The sequence below is a fragment of the Dermacentor andersoni genome, chromosome 5, assembly GCF_023375885.2.
Source record: "Dermacentor andersoni chromosome 5, qqDerAnde1_hic_scaffold, whole genome shotgun sequence".
Taxonomy (NCBI): Eukaryota; Metazoa; Arthropoda; class Arachnida; order Ixodida; family Ixodidae; genus Dermacentor; species Dermacentor andersoni.
In genome coordinates this window covers 204,276,409-204,294,996 of record NC_092818.1, presented here as the reverse complement: position 1 = coordinate 204,294,996, position 18,588 = coordinate 204,276,409, and the positions used below count along the sequence as shown (strand labels likewise).

Here is an 18,588-nt window from a genome sequence, read left to right as displayed (position 1 = left end):
ATTGGGACAAGGACAAAGAGAACGCTTTCCAAAGTTTGAAAACGCTAATGGTTTCTCGTCCTGTGCTTCGCGCGCCAGACTACACAAAGGAATTCACAGTTCAATGCGACGCAAGGGACAGAGGTATGGGCGTGGCACTTAGTCAGGTCCGAGACGTTAGCGAGGAGCATCCTATCCTCTATCCCAGCTGTAAACTAAATGTAAGAGAGGAAGCCTACAGCGCTTCAGAGAAGGAATGCGCTTGTTTAGTTTGGGCCACCCAGAAGTTGTCGTGTTACTTGTACGGAGCGAGTTCATCTTCGAGACCGACCACTGTCCTCTGACGTGGCTCAATCAAATATCACACAAAAATGGCCGCTTGCTCCGTTGAAGCCGCACTCTCCAAGAGTACAACTTCTCCGTTAGATATAGAAGGGATAGTTGCATAGCATTGCGGATGGTTTGAGCAGACTCATTTGAATTCTGCGTTTGAGGGTCCCGCCTAAATTTTAGGGTTACTAGTGTTAATGTTGTTAAGCCAAGAAGATCCCCTCTCATTTAGCAGGATTCCCTCCATGATTGCTGAATTTGTCAGCACGAAATTGCTTCAGAAATTGGCATAGCTAAATGCAGATTTTTTTTGTTTCTGCACTGATGTGTTTTTATTTTTTGAAGCCTAGCGGGTCTAAAGTGAGAGCCAAGGTACGTCATCTCAGCGCAGAGCCGTGTTGTGGGGTTCATTTTGCAGTTGCCTGTCCTTGTTGGATGTTTTGGGGCGGTGACATCAATACACAGGTTGTCGCTGCGAGCCAAGGCATCAATCACCTTCCCTGGCTACCAGCCGTTCTCTTTCTGCCCAGCGGTTATCTGCGCTAGACAGTCGAGATTTTCCGTGCCATGGAGGCGCTGTTAAGAATGGCCAGCTGCAGTGCAAGTTTGCCACCCAGTTTCGACTGTGGAACTAACACTTCGGGAGCATAGCCGCCAACCTCTAGCCACAGCGTGACTAAATCGACTTTCTGTCGGGGAACAAGACGCGCATCCCCCACTCTCCGTCGCTTCAGCTAGGATGCGTTCGATGAAGCAGGCTTTGTGTTGAAACCACCGCCAACCTCTAGCCTCATCGCCGTTGTGAAGGAATGAGTTCGGCGGGCCAACTATAGTTCCCAAACTCCCCAACGCAGACCTGATCTGCTACGGGTGCGCGAGTTGCCACGGGAACGCCGTTTTGCGCTGCTTCCCACGCACCGACGAAGACGCAAGATAACGGGCTATCCGGAACGGCTCCGAGTTCTACGGGGCCCCTCTGACGTCGGATCCGGACCTTCGCACGTGCGTGCATTTGTGTGTGTAGATCGTCCTGCGGGGAGGCGGCTAGTTTACGATGACGAAACGAACGTTCGCATCACCTTGTATCGGGAGAGGACCGAGTGTTTAAAAACCGTTGTTGTGCGGCTGCTCAGGACACTCTCTCAAGCAGTCATGTTAGACTGATATAAATACTGTAAATAAACCCATATTTCTCGTTCTCGATGAGAAGCAGTCCTTCCCTTCATCAACGTTCTCAGCGTGGATAAGTTGGACGACGGCATGGGCCAGCTACCTTCTAATTCATGCCCGACTCCAATCTTGACAACGGATCACGAGCGATGGGATTGAGCCCCCAATCCTGACACAGTGAGGAACAGATGGGAAGCACGACAGCAGTAACCGCCACGGCCGTTTGACAGATGCTCCAGCTACCGGCTGGGTCATCCCAGGAACTAAGACGCGTCAGCTTGAGTCAAGCGCGACAATCCCCGTCTACGCCGCTCCCCTGATTTCTGTCTGTTCAGTGAACAAAGGTGCGGGAGTCATTGTGTCAAGCCTCGCCCTCAACGTGGGTCCGACGACTTTGGACGCTCCGATTGGACGAAGGTAGGGCGGCAGATTTTCCAGGCCTAGGGATCCACACAGATCAAAGGGGACTTATACCCCTGACACACACGGGCACTCTAAAGTCCTTTAGGTAAGGGGACATCTACCGGAAAGGCGTTCAAGTGCAGTGACACACGACAAAGGACTATCTCCTTTACGGCAAAGTTTCTTTTCGGGAAAGGAGATCGCGCAACTACTTTTCGAGCGGAAAAGGAGTTACTCTCGCACACAGCGTGCACAACTCGTCAATAGAAGGAAACCTGCCACACAACTACGGTGCCCATGCATAGGTATTTTTTTTACCTTGCGAAAATGTTTTAATTGTTAGCGGTAATACAATTTGTCGAATCGTGAAGATTACCTCTAGCTATACTCTCAAACGCTCGCATAACGTCGCTAGTGCCGCCATGTTGAATTCCGGCAGTGTCGTCGTCGTTTGCTGCGCGCATGTGGTGTGTTTACGTCGCGAGATGAAGACTGCACAATCAGCGCCCTAAATATAGCATTACGGATTCGCGTGGCGCGTGCCGTAATTACGAGGCTGGTTGGGTCACCCTATTGGCCGAGCGAATACTGAAAAACTGCAGCAAGGATGTCGATCCAACCCCCCGCTGTATAGTTTCGACTCCTGGCCATCAGGGCCTTCAAGGGAATGAAGCTGCTGATGCGGTAGCCCGAGCACTCACTTACCGGGCGTCCCCTTTGGGCCCTGAGATGCTGGAACAAGAAGGCGGAATTCTCTTAACTTTCAAAGACATTTCTACCTATTATAAGGATAGCCATCGCCGGTACTCAGCCCCAGCTAAAGGACTGGGGAAAGCGAACGAACGCGTTCTACTTCGCTTATACACCAACACAATGCTGTGCCCGGCAGTAATGAAACATTTTGATCCTGCGATCACTGGCAGGCGCCAACACTGTGGCGAGGTGGCTGACACTTATCACATGGTGTGGGCCTGCCACCAAAATTCGGCTCTCACCCTCCACCCCAACCCTGCCCGAGAGGACTGGGAGGCGGCCCTGCTTGGTTGCTCAGACCTTCAGGCCCAAAAGGCCTTGGTCAAGAGGGCCAGGCTGGCGGCTTCGACCAATGGGGTCCCGGACTAGGGACTCCACCTAGTATGTAGGGCTCCTGCGCGAGTCCACAACTCTCTTCCTTAAAAAATGCTTTCCACCACCACCACCCGCAGAAAATACTCAGAAGAAACCACGCGTCCAGTGGTCCGAAAAGGCGACCTGGACGCTTATAAAGCTGTGGGAGGACCACCTGGACGCTTTACGAGGTCACAAACAACGGCGGGGTGTACGACAAGATTGCCAAAAGCCTCAGCAGCATGGGCCTTCCCCGCACGCGGGCACAAGTCCACAGTAAAATAGATAACTTGACTCAGACATACAGGTAAGACGTCGATTTATTGTTCTTCTCGCTGTGTGTGGTCGCGAGCGCTGTGCTTGTATGTTTAGCGTGTGTTTGTGCTTGACAGAGAACTTGATATTTTATCGCTAAAGTCAAAGTTCCGAGATCGGTGCCCTGCGTGGTGTATGGTAGAGCCATGTTGCGTTATTGAATCAGCTGTGAGCGAAAGCATGCCGACGACATACAACGTGCAGTAGTGTCAGAACAGCTATGTTCGCATATGAAGTGTACGGCCACAATGCTGCCGCGAACGCGGCGGCTTCCTACCATGTGTCTCGCGGTGCTTCTCTTTAGGTCAGCCGGGTGTACTCGAGGTTTACAATTTCCACGTGTCTGATGTCTTGGGAACTATAACCTTAAGTACGCTTTAGTCTACACAAAAAAAAAGAAGATTGAAGCCTTGTGAGGTGAAAAATTGTGCCGTCAATGAAAAGGCACGTTGTTACCTCCTGTGCAAACAATAGCTAGGGATGTTTCCGCCTAGCATTTAATTGGCACGACTTTTATTTATTTTGATTCATTACCAAAAAAGCTGCCGTGGTCAAAAGTACTCGTTTAGTTTGTCACACAGGTGAACTTGCTTTCAGGCAGCAATAAAATTCTGATAAGCTTGCATAGCTTTTTTATGTATTTCTACGCTGCTCATTGTAATGTCCTTGCTTTTGGTGCTTCACAACTGAAATCGACTGTGATCTTCTTTGTTTTAGAAAACATGAACGAGACCTAACAACTGGGTCTTCGCCACCGACGTGGCCGTACTTCAACGAAATTAAAAGATTTATTGGTTGTTTACCCATAAACGACTCATCGCTCATGGAGGAGAGCTGCTGCAACAGCAGCAGTGACACTGTTGAAAAGGTATGCAATGAATAAACCACCATTGTGCAACTTCCCTGCAATCAGTAAATGCTCATGCATTTACGCTTATGTTTTACCACAATTTGACTCACAGAAGTTCACATTTCTTTTGAGAGATTTGTGAAACTTTGTCTCCTCGATTTGGCTGCGCTTTCTTCACAAGTGAAGTCGCTTTCTGCACTGCCAAATTGAAGAGACCTTTGCTTTGCATGATAAAGGTGCTTTTGTTACTTTAAGATTGTTTTTTTTTTTGGAGGACGCCCCTAGATTCCGAGAAAGGCTGTCGTGTTTGGTGCAATATTGTACTGCATCATGAAAAATTCTGTCCCCATTTGTGCAGTTCATTTCTTCAATGTAATTATCAACAGGTGTGATTGTGGCTATAACGAAGTGGCCGTGTCTGTTACACTTAAGAGGCTGCTATGCGCTGCCTCTGGTGAAATATTTTGCTTGCAATCTGTGTAGCAGTTTTTTTTTCTTAAATGTTTACAGCTGATCTCTGACATGGAGAGCGGTCTCACTTCAGACATGACCGACAGTGAAGGCACATCGGTGCCAGGAACGCCGACAGAAGAGCCACCACCACCTTCACCCACCGTGCAGTCTGCTGTGAGCCTCGAAACGAGCACAGTAGCGCGCAAAACGAGGAAGCGACGGCGGACCATGACGACAGCGACGGAAATTCAAGGTGCCATACTTGCCGAACAGAGAATGCTGCGAGAGCAACTTGAACGGGCACAAGAAACTGAATTCGAGCTGCGAAGCAAACACCTGCAGCTGCAAGAAAAGCTCGTGAATGCAGTTGTTGGTTTTTTTAATAAAACTTGAGGCAGAAAAAATGGTCACTTTGTTTTATTCACGAGTGTGAGCACAAAGCACTTGCATGTTGGGGCCCAATTTCTAGAAGTGAGCTACCAAGGTCTACACCCTCTGTCTGAAGTAGTCCACGAGTGCAGAACGCACACTGGCTGCATTTCCAATTTCAGAATCGCTACTACGCACTGGCTGGGGCAGTTGGTTGTTAGACTGTTGTACATCCTGGAGCCACTGAAACTGAACTGCATCATTGAAATGCTCACAAATGTTGTTGAGCACGCAGCATGCCCGAATCACCAGGCGGGCATTGTCAATATCACATTCCATTCTCTTCGACGTGAAGCGAAATCTTGCTTTAAGTCTCCCAAAAGCGTTTTCTACTATACGTCTTGCTCGGCTGATGTGGTAATTGAATGTTCTCTGGTCTTCATTCAGTGGACCGTTGTGTCCAAATGGCTTAATGAGATTTGGTGTTAGTGGGAATGCTTGGTCGCACAATATCAGAGGTGGGACGGCAACTCCTCCAATTGCTGCAGCCGGAGCCTTAAAAAGGGGACTTGCAACCATCTGGGAGAGGCTCGACATTCGGTAAACGTGAGAGTCGTGGCTTCTTCCAGGGGCACCCACGTTTATATACCTGAAACGGTACTTGTGGTCCACGAGAGCCAGAAGAATAATGCTGTGCGTGCAAAAATGAACATATACACAGTAGTCGAGTCAATAAGAACGTCTTATTTAAAAGCGGTTGCAATTTTGATGTTAATAGATTAAGAACAATCCATGAACGCGTTGACAAGACGTTGGGATGGAAAACTGGACATGTTGGCTTGGCATTTCGTGAGGTGAAAGGCACTAGACAACACACATAATATATCTCTTATTTGTGTCTATGGTCCTTTCACCTCAGAACATTGACATCGGCCTCATATTCAAGTAATTTCCTAACATTAGCCCTATATGTACAATCTCCTAAAGCTCTCCTGATCATATCTTCACTGTGTATCACGCCAAGTAAATAAATTTGAGGCTATGTTCGTCTTGGTTGCCACGACGCTTCGTAGCATTTGGCGGCTCCTGCAAGCTACGACTGCCAATTTTTTCAATAGAAATTTTCTGTCGTGATAATGCCTTTAGCTGCTTCAAGGCCTCGAAAGTGAATTGCAACATACTTCTCCTTCTCGTATGCTATAGTTACGTGAACACTTATTAAACTTATTTTCTCGGTAGGCTTTGTTTTTGGTAAGCTTGTAGCGAGGATTTTCTTTTGCATCGCTGTAATTGCAAAAAATACGCGCGGTTGTACATCCTAGCAAAACAAGTTGCAGGACTCCATTTGTGAGGACAATTACGGTGGTTATTCAAGCTAAATGCGGTGCTGTTAAAATGCGCTTCTAATTTGTAACCCGCAAACGCTAAAAGGCACATTAAGCGTGCATCGAGTACAATGTCTTAGGCACGAAGGTTAATTACTCAAATAGGCGAAACCAACTTACCATCCCTTATAGTTATAATAGTCAGTGGCATGTTCTTCCGGCGGCGACACGGGAAAGTGGCAGCCGTCGAGGGCTCCTACGGCTTGGGGAAAGTCACAGACGGCCATGAATTCGCGAATGTGTTCGTCCATGTCCGCTGGACGCAGCATCTTGAGCCAGTCCTTTTCCAAGACGGAAATGACGGCTTCGCAAAACTCTCGATAAATGCCATTCACCGTTGATTGTCCGACGCCAAAGACAGTGGCCACGACTCGGTCCTCTGCCACGGAGCACAGTTTGAATAAGCCGATGGCCACCACTTTTTCCACCGCAATGCACTCGCGCATATTCGTTGTAACCCTCTCCAGCGAAGGACGCAGACAGTCCACAAGATAACGGAAGGTGGCTGGGCTCACTCGAAAACTTTGCTTAAAGTGGCCGTCACCAAGGCAGGGCACTGTGTCTTCAAACCATCGTTCGTTGCGCACGTAGGTCCACCTTTCGCGGTTGGCGGCTCGAAGGGACAGTGCCGACGCTGTCAACATGAAGCTGTTCATGATGAGTCGACGTTTGATGGTTTCTACTTTCGCCTTTGCGGCGTTTATCTCATCTTCAAGGGATCCGAGAGCGACAAGCATCAGAGCGACCTCAAGTCTTGCTTCGTCGCTAGCGCTTCGCTGAGCCATGTTGCAACTGCGCAGTTCTGTCACGCGATCACAGTTGTTGGAATATTGAATAAAACGCGTTACGCCTGCGCGCACGAAGTAAGGGACGACAAAGACGTGAGAAAGGACGACAGAAACGTGGGCATCACCAGAATGAACAGCACGCACAGCAAAACACCGGCTGCACATAGTTGCTGGACCAAGTTAAATGGCTGCTAACAACGCAAAAACACGAATAATATAAACAACTATAAGCATTATTAGCCATCAACAATGAAAAAAATATATTTTTAGGTTCGACAGTAGCTAAGTGTAATTAAATACGCAGCTTTTTAAGAATGTTTTCTCTCTTGTGGCTTTAACAGCCAGCGCTATTTTTCTTGCGGCGTTCATCTGAGGAACTATCTAAAGAAGTTTAGTGCGGTGCCATGTGTCATCGGCGCAACTCCTTTCTGCAAAGGGTCCTTCAGAGTAGCAAAAGGGGTTTACTGGAAACGACTTTAGTTGTGCCCGTGTGTCAGTGGTATTAGACGGACCTTTTCGGCTCCCTAGTCTGCTTCAATTGAGTCATTGTGATGTGTGGTGCGCGACGTGGTGCGGTGATCGGGGCGGTCGAGAGCAGACGACGCCGAGTGCACGCGCGCCGAGCTGGAAGGAGGAAAACGACGACGCCGAAGAGCGCCCGGCACGTGAACGCGCGGCGCAGGAAAGACAACAAAAAGAAAAAAAGCAACCAATTAGAAAAGACCACGGGGCGTCGGCCATACGGCCGACGCCCCGTGGTCCATCAATCGGCCAATCGGCCATACCACAAGAAAAAGCGTGGTGCGCTGGCAGAACGGGTGGCGACACGCAAGAGGACACGCAGGGAGACGCCGGGGAGACGCCAGGAGAGTCCCAGGAAACTACGGCAGGAGGAGGTCAACCACCGGAGCGGGCGTTGAAGACGGGCCGTCGGGTTCCGGACCCGAGCCCACCAGGACTTCACCCGCCCGGGGCCTCCTGCCAACCTGTTCCTGTGCGTCGCCCGTCTACCCGAGCGTGCCGTCAGCTCCTCAACGCCGGTGAGCTTCTGCGCCAGTGGGCAGGACGAGAACAGTCGGGCTTCGGGCCCGAGTTCTACGCCAGCTGCCCGGCCAGAACGCCACCCCCGTCTGCCGTGCCGCCTGCTGCCCGAGGCCGGCGTTCGAGCTTCCGCGCCGTGGGCGAGAGGGGAGCAGTCGGGCTACGGGCCCGAGCTCTCTGCCCGGCCAGAACGCCGCCGCCGTCCACTCCTGCCACCAAGCCGCCCACTTTACCTCGCCTCGCCAGAGCTGGCGCGCTCCCGGCGCCCGGTCGGTCAACCTACGCCGCGACCTTTGGTGAGACCGGCGCCACTCCTTCTGCCAGCTTGTCGCCGCGTTGCCGCGTCGAGACTGCGACGCGTCCCCGCCCTCGTGGCAAGCCCGGACTCGCGCCCTCGTTAAAGCCCTAAGTGTGTTCTTTACCGCAATGTTTTCTTGAATGTTTATTTTATGCATGCTTTCTGTATCGTTCTATTTGCTTTATGCCTTTTTATTTTTGATTAAAATCTTTGTGTGTGTGTTCAAACCAACGGCTTTGTCCTCAATTGGGTTCTCGGAGGCTCCGCCTAAGAGAACCGTTAAAACATTGAGAACACGAACCTTTGCCCCCATAAGTGGGTCCATCACAGTCATGCCAGACTGACGAGGCGTGACCTTCTCCACTCTTCATGTAGATATTGTAAGTAAACCAAGTACTCCTCGTTCACGATGAAAACAAGTTCCTCCCTTCAACAGAGTCTAGCGTGGATGAGTCGGACGACGGCATGGGCCAGCTACCTCTTTAAAAATGCCCGACCCCAACTATTAAAAGGGTGAGACAATTTCCTAAAGCTCACCCTACTGTTGGCCAATTCAAGTTTATATTTTCCTGTGAACCAGTTTGCTTTCTGTTTACAAAAATATGAAGTAAGATTATCGCCGTTATCTATCAGCGCAGAACTATTTTCCAATCTAATGCTGCGCCCCTACAACACGTTTGCCCATTATTAACAACAGTATGATGGCAGTATGTAGAAGTGTCGCCTCAATTGGAAGCACACGCACCGTTCAATATCATGAACCACTGTACTGAGATATAATGTGTTGACGATGGCACGACAGACGGAAGCACTCCGCGACATATATGTTTAATTAACCAGAAAAAGGTGCCTTAGAGCGTCTGGCCTGTCTGCAGCACATTACCCCGGTTCATCAAACATTTACTCTAGAGCATGCTGAAGTATAGGCAATCGAAATTGGATTTGCGGGTGCATCACTTCCAGCAATGCACAAGGGTAAGCGCTGTACCGGCAGCACCTAGTTCTGCATGCAGCTGAGTAGCATTAAAACGCCTGCAACTCTAAAAATTTCCTATAGTGATTATAGCAGGGAAATGCAAGGCTTGCAAACGCGGGCACAAGTAGAACGATAAGGCATGTTTTCCTTCTCGTTCTGCCGGTGTTCGTGTTGACCCGCCTTCATTGACACCCCCCCCCCCCCCCTTCACGTACACACACACAGTCGGGCAAGACGGGCTTATAAAGTTTACTTTGGGACTTACACTGTGACGATAACTTCATAGCATATTCATAGTAGGACCTCACCTGAAAATAAAGAGCAAACAATATTTCGCAGTTAGCGTTGCAACCGACGCTCACATAAAATAAGAAATGCGGCAGTTCGTTTAGACACAGCATATTTCGTTTCATTGATCCTTCATGCTTAAGGTGTTCACTACTTACCGCGGTAGATATATTTGAATTCTAAGTTGAAGTCTTCACCGTACACGCTGAACATTTAGAGGAATAATAGACCAGTAAAGTGCATCAGCAAATTGTTAATAAATAGCATCAACGTTGAACATGGAACATTCATGTTTGCGCATTCGAAAGGAGAAAAAGAACGACGAAAATAAAGCCCCTCAAAGAATAAGCCACGTGAAGACCATACAACGTCAGAATAACGTTCAGCAATTTTTTTTACTTCGGAAATAAACTTATCGAATGCCAAAACACGTAGCGCTCCCGTTGAGCTTGACCTGAGTTTTAGCGTGAGTAAGACTGGAGTCACGAAGACACAATAGACACGCACGGCGCTAAGAAGCTCAGATTGTCGTTAAAGAAAACTCAGATCAACATGCCACACCAACAAGCCCACATTGCTACTCTCGTCTGGTCTGAAATTTTCGCACACAAGAATTGCTACTCTGGCCTCGCTGACCGTTCAACTCGGTTCCTATATTTCCAGTGTCCAATGCTCATACTAGCACCCGGCGATAATGGGTTTTTTGCAAGCTATCGTGCGTTTGCAAGACATAGTAGAGAGTTTTAAAATACCAAATGTTTTGGGCCACCAAATAAAAAGAGTCCAAGCTACTGCACTGCGTTTGCGTTTTTGCGTTGGGCACTCTATCTCACAGACTTAGCGGGAGCCCCAACAGCTGCCCCAAAAGATTTGCGTCAACAAACATGGCGACACCCATCGAAGCGACGGCTCTAACCTAGCACCAAACGGGGTTCGATTCATGGTAACGCGTGAAGTTCGTAAGCTAAGAGAAGTGACTGCGGTTATCGCTTTCTCTCAACTAACGTGTGTATTGAAGATTGATTCATTAGACGCCGCCGATTCCTAATTCGATTGTCGATTTCATGGCTCGTAGGCCTACACGGCTTAATTTGCCTGGTGAAGGCACTTAAGCCTTTCGTTACCGCGAGAAAATGGTCGTTCTTATAGGTCTCGGAAAAAGAAATATTTACCACTACAAATAATATCCCTGCCCGCATTGCTGCACAGCATATTGTACGTATAATGAAATCGTCTTTCGAAAATAATACGTTGGCAAACAAAAACGTTTATTAGGTAAAACATAAAAATTCTAGAAAGCGCCATTTATGCCGCCCAGTTCATGAAAACATTAGAAAAACATTAAATCTACAAAAATATTATTATCAAAGCAAATTTTATTTATTTATTTATTTATTGATACTGCGATCTCGAATAGATATTATAGCAGGTGTGATACATAAAAAATGTTTACATTTACATGCACAAACACGACAAAATAAAAACCACGCATATAATGGTAAATGAACATAAGAATTTCTTCAATGTCAAAAGCAGGAAATTGATGAATAACATAATGAATTTAGAGACAACACAGCAAAACCCAAATAACACCGAAAAGGCCGAACAAGACCAGATAACACTCCACGCCTAGCAAACCCTAAATAGCACAAGAAAGAAGGCACACGCAAACATAATTAACACTACTCAAAGAATTACTGTAAATATTTCTCGAATGAAGACAATGAATCCTGGTTTACAACATCATCGGCAAGGCCATTCCATTCAACAATGGTTCTGGGAATAAAATAGTACTTAAAGCAGTTATTACGTTGCACTAAGGGTTTTATTGTAGAAGCATGTCATTTTCTTGTAGGATAGCCTTCGGAGTAAGTGACAATATGTGATATATTTGTTATCCTTTTCCTAGCTGGTAGAAGAAATTTAGTCGACAAACTCGATTTTGTTGATAACTGAAGGCAGTCCACCCGGCTTGATGAGTTCAGTAACTGAGGTACGCCCGCAAGAATTATAAATATATCGCACTACCTTTTTTTTGTATCCTTTCCAGCTTGCTGATGTTTGTCTGTGTACGGGTACCAAATGGGTACTGCATAATCAAGCATAGGAAATAGACTGATATGGAAGTTGACGTACAGCATGCGTGGATAACTTTAAAGAGAGTCTCAGGAAAAACCATTTGCGTAGTACTTGTAGCCTCGTCTATGTGCTTTGTCAAAATTTATTTGTGAACCATAGGCCTAGATATTTACCTTCTCTTACCTCTGAGAGAGTAATGCCGTTTGCACCGTAATGAAAGAGGAGTGGCTTCTTCTTATGAGTAATTTGCTTAAAGACGTTTTTTTCCCTCAAAATTAATAGCCATCTCTGCCACTTCTCGCACCACGATATGATTCTTTGGAGGTTCTCATTAACTTGATCCTCAATTGAACTGTTTCATAAGTTACGCAGCCGTCCGTATATAGTTTAATATTAACATTAATGTCCGTAACGATGTCATTTATAAACATCAGAAGCAACAGAGGCCCAAGTACAAACCCCTGAGGAACTCAACTTGAGGAAGAGCCGTTTAGGGAAACATATTCGTAGCGGTTCGAAAGGTAAGCGCTAATTAATGCTAGCAGTTTGTGATTTGTTAATACCAAACCTAATTTATGTAGTAGGTTATTGTAAGAAGTTTTGTCAAATGGGCCTTACTAAAATCCATGTATATAACGCCTGTTTATTTCCCTTTATTTATTGCCCGTGTGTGCGTAGTTTCAATTATTTGTGTGCTAATTGAGTAACCTCGTCTAAAGCCGTGTTGAGCGTTCGTTACCACTTTGTGCTGTTCCAGAAAATCAACTATATGTTTATAAATTATATGCTAGAAAATTTTACAAGAAGTAGATGTTAATGAAATGGGTCGATAATTTGTGACATTTGATTTGTCACCGGATTTGTGCAATGGTTTGATTCTGGCTGTTCTCCAGTCGTCAGGCAATACACCATCTTTCAGAGACTTATTAAACAAGACAAACAAGTACTTGGCACGCCATTCTGCATACTAATAACCATAATGATAAAAATAATCTGAGTATCTCCAAGCGACGGCAAACAGCATTATCTTGGTTCTATCCAGATACATAGCATTCGCATATTTTTAAATCTTGGTCCATGATAGTGATATGCTCAGCGCGTTGCTACGGTGAGAGCCTACCCTAAATAATGATATTATGTGCCTTATGAAAAGCTTAATATATTTTTCTACCGCTCTTGGAAGATCTCCGAAACAAGATATATGCTCCAACACGCTGCATTTTCTTCGATAATTACTGCTGACATCGGGCGTTCATTAATATACACTTGTCCGGAGCAGAAGCGCACATAAACGAAGTACCCATTGAAATATGGATTGCTCGTACAACGAATACTACTGCAAACACATGACTATTTTTAATTATCTGTATGATGTTCATAGTTCAACAAAATAATCTTCACACATTTAAGCGTATGAAGGAGCGCTGAATTCTTAAAGAAGCACAGCGACTAGATGAGTGAGAAAATGTTGTTACTTGTCGCAAATTATAGGTTGCAACCTTTTTTTGTATTTCCTTGTTTATTTCTTATCTTTTATTTTGTTTGGAGAAGCATCGGAAGGCCCTGGACAAAGGGGGCTGACAGGAACGTCTACCACCCTTCTTCAAGTCAGCCAGTGGCACCATCACAATTAAACACCAGCGTTACAAGCTATAATGCTATGCCACAGCAACCGAAGCACTGGGCGTTTAATTATAGTACAGGGCTCTGAATATTTGTCTGCGCGCGTTCAAAAAAAGTTATTGCGCTCACCGCTGCACTGTTCTCGTTCAAATCTTGTAGAACGATCGCATTTTGGCGTCGACTTTGTTTAATGTAACACCTGTCACGATTAGTAGCCTGTTTTTTTTAAGGCATAAATGAGAAACTGTTTTCGTCTATGGGAAAAATGGCGCCTGAAAAGCCAGCCCTGGCACAGACTTGTGTCGCCACCTGCCGTCATCTGCAGAAAGCAGTGTTTCACGGAAGGCTGCCGCGTGTTGCCCGCTCCTGGAACAGGCGAGTGGCCTCCCTGAAACGCTGCTTTCTGCAGATGATGACAAGTGGCGACAACAGCTTACGCTTGCGCCGCCGCCAGAAGCAGCTCGCATCCCCATAAGCACAGGCAAATTTTCGCTTTCTTCTTAGAAACCAGGCAATTAACTGTGCCAAGTGTTATACTAAACGAAGTCGACGCCTGCGACCGTTCTGCAAAACTTGACCTAGAACAGTGCAGCGGTGAGTGCAAAATCTTCTTTTTTTTTTTTGAACACGCGCAGCCAAATATTCAGGCCGCTGTCTGTGCTCTATCGACCATAGGAATACCTAATTCGAGTTCCTTCCATTTTAATCTCCCTCATAAAGTGGCTTCATGTATAACTAAAATATGATGCCGAACATTTGTCACAACGTGCTACAAAACACTTTGGACTCCTCCTCCTTGCCAGACATGAAGTCAGACTCATCCGGAGAGCCATTCCGATTTACCTCACGCGTCACGCAGAAATCGGGGACCTTGCGAATACGAGTATCGCGAAGCAGTCCGCGAGCTTTCAAACCAGAAATGTTAAGCATTATGTTGGCTACAACTTTTTCGTCTAGAAGGACCAGACCCCGGCGTGGCAAGGTTAAAAGAGAGCCAGCGGAAAGCTCTTGATGCGGAAGGGCGCTTGACGATGCCACATTCTACTTTAGGGAAGAAAAAAAAGTCGCAAGAGGAGGTAAAGAAAGTAACCGCGTAGAGTGAAAAGAACGACTAAGGGCAGATAAAACCCAGCAATGGCGTGTGCAACGTCCTGTCTTGTGGGAATAAGCCGCTTGTAAAGAGCGCGACTCCTTGCGTGCAATTCCGTAGGTGGCAGCAGTTGAGGTGCGATTTCCTTATTTTCCTAGGGTCTGACTGCAGCGCGTCAAAAACAAGGGGGCGCTGTTTGTGAAGCTGTTGTTCGTCCCTCTGGTCGAACAATGGTTTCGCCCAGTGAAGCCAGCGGCGGCACCCGCCGACGGACCGAGCCCGACGGAGCCACGGGCCTCCCGCCAAGGCTGTCTGCCGCCCGTCAGCTGGAGCCATTGTTGAGCAACGCTAAGAATAGGAGGACGCACCCCAACTCGCTCTTTCTGCCCCCACTTCGCCGGGCTCTTCCGGGGCCGACCGCGGGCGCCACGGCGTCAGCGCCAATGGCGCAGAAAGTGCACCACACCGGGTCTCGGCGAGTGTCGCGCTTCGCAGATCATGCATTCAGTTGCGCATTCAGTTGCTAAGTCGGCGAATCTCTCGAACCGAGCCAGTGTATACAGCACTTCATCAAAACCGGCGCAACGTAGCGTTTCGGCACGCTCTTCTGCACAACGAAGAAAAAAAAACACGAAATAAAAGCTACCGCTTGAATATCCAGGTATCTCCGAGAGCCAAGATTAAATGAGAATAGTCCTGCCCCCCTCCCTCCCACCTTCCAAATGAGTTAAGAGCTCTCTAACTAAAGGCCACGCCGCCTTATTACTGTTCCGTCTTCCCAAGAAATTCGAAGGGACACGGCAACACTTTTACGGCAGGGTAAGGAAACGCTTGCGATTTCTAAGCAATGGTCCCATGAACATGCCAGAATTCTATAATTGTGCTGCATGCAACAGAGGCATTTATCGTGCATAAAAGATGTTCGCTATCTCTTGCGCCTTTCGATGATCGCTATTTGGCCAGCGTAAATGATGTCGCTGACAGCGCGACAGCCCACCGACGTCAGCCATTTGGCGATTCTTCACGACCATAAGTTACTCCCGAGCGAAAGTTTACTCAAGCATGCGTGACACCCATCTTTAGTCTTTGTCGAAGTGGAGATCGACGAACACATGGAACAAAGGACCAATATGAAATTGGGCAAGAATAGTGCAGAAATCCATCAATCTAGCGCCGGAGGTTCCTCAAGATTCGACCAAGATGGTAGCCTTAACGTTGACTGACCCGGTTCTTGCACGTGTGCAGCGCTGGATTTTGCAACGTTGGCCTTCCGGGAAGCTGGCAGTGGAATTCAGCCCGTTTGTGGCCAGGAAGAACGCACTATCCACCTATAGAAACTATGTGCTGTGGGGATCTCGAGTTGTGATACTAGGTTCCGCGCAGGCTCAAGTTCTGGACACCCTACACAGCACACAGCCCGGGGTAGTATACGGATGAAAGGTCTTGCACGCAGCACACTGTGATGAGAGCCACATCGGACGCAAGGCTGCCAAGTATGCCAAGAAACTCAGCAAGCCCTAAGTAAAGCACCGCTGCATCCATGGGAGTTCATCAAGAACCCTTGGTCGCATTTGCACATCGACTTTGCGGGTCCCTTCAAGGGGAAGGCTTTTCTGCTGGTCTTCAATTCGCCTCCCAAATGGCTTCAAGTTTCCGCTATAGAATCAATGACGGCCAGAGCAGTACTAAAAGAACTTCGGGCGATGTTTGCATGCTTTGGCATTCCAGAAGTGTTGGTGTCGCACGATAGGACTGCGTTGACGTCAGAATATTTCGCCGAGTTTCGGCACATTACAGTCACGCCCTACCACCCGTCCTCCAATGGACAGATTGAGAGGATGTTACAGGGAACAAGTGTGACGTAAACTGTCTGAAGGAGATTGGGCAACCAAGCTGTCTAGTTTCTTGTTGGGCCAGCACGTCTTACCCAATCCAACTTCAGCGAAGAGTCCGGCTGAACTTCTTATGGGGAGACGACTGCGATCAGCCATTGACCGTCTGCATCCAGATTTTCACATGCATGGACCATCCCTACAGCGCTACTTTCTGGACGGCTCTCAAGGTGTTCAGGAGTTCTCTCCTGGCGACTGTGTATGCACGGAACCATCAAGGTAGCACCAAGTGGCTTCCCTGGGTCATCGCTTCAGACACAGGGCCCCTATCGTACCAGATGATAAGAACACTTCGTGCGATAGAGAAGCTATTCTCTATCGTACCAAGTTCGTCTCTTCGACGGTCGCTTATGGCGAAGACATGTTCATCAGCTGCGTATCCGTGCCATCCCGTAGACCTTGGTAGAGCTGACAGTGACACTTGTGTGGACACAACCGATGGTGACCACTCCTCTGTGGCTGGCCAGGACCGACCACTGCCGCGGGTGAGTGAAAATTTTCCAAGTTTAAGTCCACCCGTCAGCCCCACATCCCACCTGCACCAGACGGTCCTGACCTGCCTGGAAGCCTTTCATAGGAGCCGAGCCCTTCCAGCCAACCTGCAACAGGGGAAGCTTCTAGGTACCCTTGATGTGGGAGGAGACCCACTCGGCGTTACCAGATCTATGTTCCGTAAGGGGAATGGGATGTTGTGTATTAAGCACGGAAGACGGTTGGCAACCGTGAGCGCGAGCAGTGCCACCCTCTCCGGTAGACGGGGGAACCGATCGACGACGTCGGGGACTTGGGATCTCTCTGCGCTTGCACCCAGTCGGCTGGTAATAAACTTTGATGCATACATAACAGAGAAGATGCCCTAAATGAAGAAACTGTGTTCAAATGGGTCCAGCGTTTTCGGGAAGGCCGTGCCTCGAGCGGTCAGTCGCGCGGCATGCATTTGCGGGCTTCTTTCACGCTCGGAAAAACTTTTGTGTAGCACGTATTGAGCAACAGAAACCTTTAAAACTGATGGTAGCGCTAAAAGGACGGACACAAGATGAAAAGACGACACGACGACGAGGAAAAGCGTTTCCTCGTCGTCGTGTCGTCTTTTCATCTTGTGTCCGTCCTTTTAGCGCTACCATCAGTTTTAAAGAATGCATCACCAACTAGCCCAGCACCAAGTTTTATTGAAACAGAAACCTGTACCGGGAGATTTCCATGTCGCTCTACAATTTTCTCATTGACACCTTTCATGTAATTATAATATTTGAGAAATTGATTGAATAATTAAGACTAATAATGTAATTAGGTGGCATCAAAAAAATTGAGTATCGCCATGTGACGGCAAACATTACCTTGGTTGTGTCCAGCTACGTGGCATCCGAATATTTTTAAACTCTGGCTAAAGTTAGCTGGGACACCATATATATATATATATACTCAGGCACATACCAGTGTTACGGCATCTGCGCTCTCTTGAAATCCGGAGACGGCTATAGTCGGTGATTACCTAAGAATTACAAAGTTGGTTCATCCACACAAACGCAGTGCACCTGCTCTTCGCATCCGAGAGAGGCATGAACCGGCTGTAGTGCACCCACAGCTCAAATACCTTGGTAGCTAGTGCAAATGTAGGCTAATAATTAAAATAGAAGCTACTTAGTTCAAGCAAAAATATTACTTCTGGCTGAGCCGTGACATCACGATTCCTTATAAAATGTGAACAAACATTCAGATTTCATTCTGAAACCAGTGACACAATGGCGGATTAGCACGGAAAGAAATTGGGCTCCAATCCACGCAGTGAATGTGGTAGGCGAACGAAGCTGCGGCATCACCTGATGCGATAAACCAAGGTGACGTAGCCCTGAAACGATTGAGCAATGCTCTACATGAAATAATTGACAGCAAGACAATTAAAATGCACTCTACCAAAACTTTATTTCTTTGAAACGATATTGATAACTGCTTTGTAATCGCTGTGGTAAACACTGAGGGCTTCCGTTGATACTTTCGATGGATTCTTATCTAAAGTTAAATCTATACGCGACCTCTGCACAGTGGTTGGCTGACTTGGATTAGTGAAGCATGTGAGACCAAACTTTTCCATCACGAATTGGATAGCAGATTTCTTCGCTGGTTTTGAAATTTCTACATTGAAGTCTCCACGA

General features: G+C 47.4%; 2 protein-coding genes across 4 annotated transcripts in view; one reads left to right on the top strand and one right to left on the bottom strand.

Moving 5' to 3' along the window:
• LOC126531852 (uncharacterized) overlaps positions 1-5,090 on the top strand; it is a 58,991-nt gene extending 53,901 nt beyond the window's left edge. For all 3 annotated transcript variants that reach the window (XM_050179591.3, XM_055071566.2, XM_055071565.2), the window contains 3 exons: positions 3,087-3,295; positions 4,021-4,171; positions 4,664-5,090. In XM_050179591.3, coding sequence (XP_050035548.1) covers positions 3,231-3,295; positions 4,021-4,171; positions 4,664-4,999 — 552 coding nt within the window. In that variant the 5' untranslated portion in view covers positions 3,087-3,230 and the 3' untranslated portion in view covers positions 5,000-5,090. The remainder of the gene's footprint in view (positions 1-3,086; positions 3,296-4,020; positions 4,172-4,663) is intronic.
• LOC126532270 (uncharacterized) lies at positions 5,090-7,145 on the bottom strand. The gene is made up of 2 exons (XM_050179928.2): positions 6,481-7,145; positions 5,090-5,681 (listed from the first exon to the last, which is right to left on the bottom strand). The coding sequence occupies exons 1-2, from the start codon at positions 7,143-7,145 to the stop codon at positions 5,093-5,095; spliced, it is 1,254 nt and encodes a 417-aa protein (XP_050035885.2). The 3' UTR covers positions 5,090-5,092.
• Between the last annotated feature and the right edge of the window lie 11,443 nt (positions 7,146-18,588).

What these genes read in the sequence shown, in the direction of transcription:
- LOC126532270 (XM_050179928.2), bottom strand. Translation starts at nt 7,145, where the DNA reads ATGGCTCAGCGAAGCGCTAGCGACGAAGCAAGACTTGAGGTCGCTCTG. An exon ending in TATTATAACTATAAGGGATG is followed by an intron (nt 5,682 to 6,480) that starts GTAAGTTGGTTT and finishes TGTATATGTTCA; the next exon opens with TTTTTGCACGCACAGCATTA.